This window comes from Eimeria tenella, genomic scaffold (genome assembly GCF_000499545.2).
Source record: "Eimeria tenella Houghton genomic scaffold, Eth_scaff1970, whole genome shotgun sequence".
Taxonomy (NCBI): Eukaryota; Apicomplexa; class Conoidasida; order Eucoccidiorida; family Eimeriidae; genus Eimeria; species Eimeria tenella.
This window is the reverse complement of record NW_013541811.1, coordinates 3398-3845: the sequence shown is the minus strand read 5'-3', so window position 1 is coordinate 3845 and position 448 is coordinate 3398. Positions and strand designations below refer to the sequence as shown.

Genomic DNA, 448 nt, shown 5'->3' with positions numbered 1-448 from the left:
GGGCAGCAGCAGCAGCAGCACCTGCTGCTGCTGCTGCTGCAGCAAGGCCCTCTTTTCTCCTGCCTCCCCGCATTTCCCCTTTGTGTCCCCTTTTTGCTGCTGCAAAGGAGACAAATGGAGACACACGAAAGTTCTTTAGTTCTCTTGTCTCGAAGGCGTCATCCCTCAGCGCAGCAGCAGCAACAGCAGCAGCAGCAGCAGCAGCAGCAAGCAGCAGCAGCGACGGAAGCAGCCAAAGCAGGAGGACCCGCAGTAACAGCAGCAGCGCCAAACGCAGCAGCAGCAGTAGCAGCAGCAGAAGTGGGGACGTTGGAGGCAACAGAAGGCCGCTTTTCCAGTGGCCCACAAGCAGAAGCAGAGGCAGCAGCAGCAGCAGCAGTAGCTGCAGCAGCAGCAGAAGCAGCGGGACGAGCAGCAGCAACGATGCCAGCAGGAGCAGCGAATTCAG

The 448-nt window shown here is 59.6% G+C and overlaps 1 protein-coding gene across 1 annotated transcript in view; it reads left to right on the top strand.

Annotated features, from left to right (window-relative positions):
• Positions 1-114: 114 nt before the first annotated feature.
• ETH_00038045 (ATP-dependent DNA helicase, putative) overlaps positions 115-448 on the top strand; it is a gene marked incomplete at both ends in the record, with an annotated part of 2672 nt that continues 2338 nt past the window's right edge. The window contains one exon of the mRNA XM_013374150.1: positions 115-378. Within this exon, the coding sequence (XP_013229604.1) occupies positions 115-378 (264 nt within the window). The remainder of the gene's footprint in view (positions 379-448) is intronic.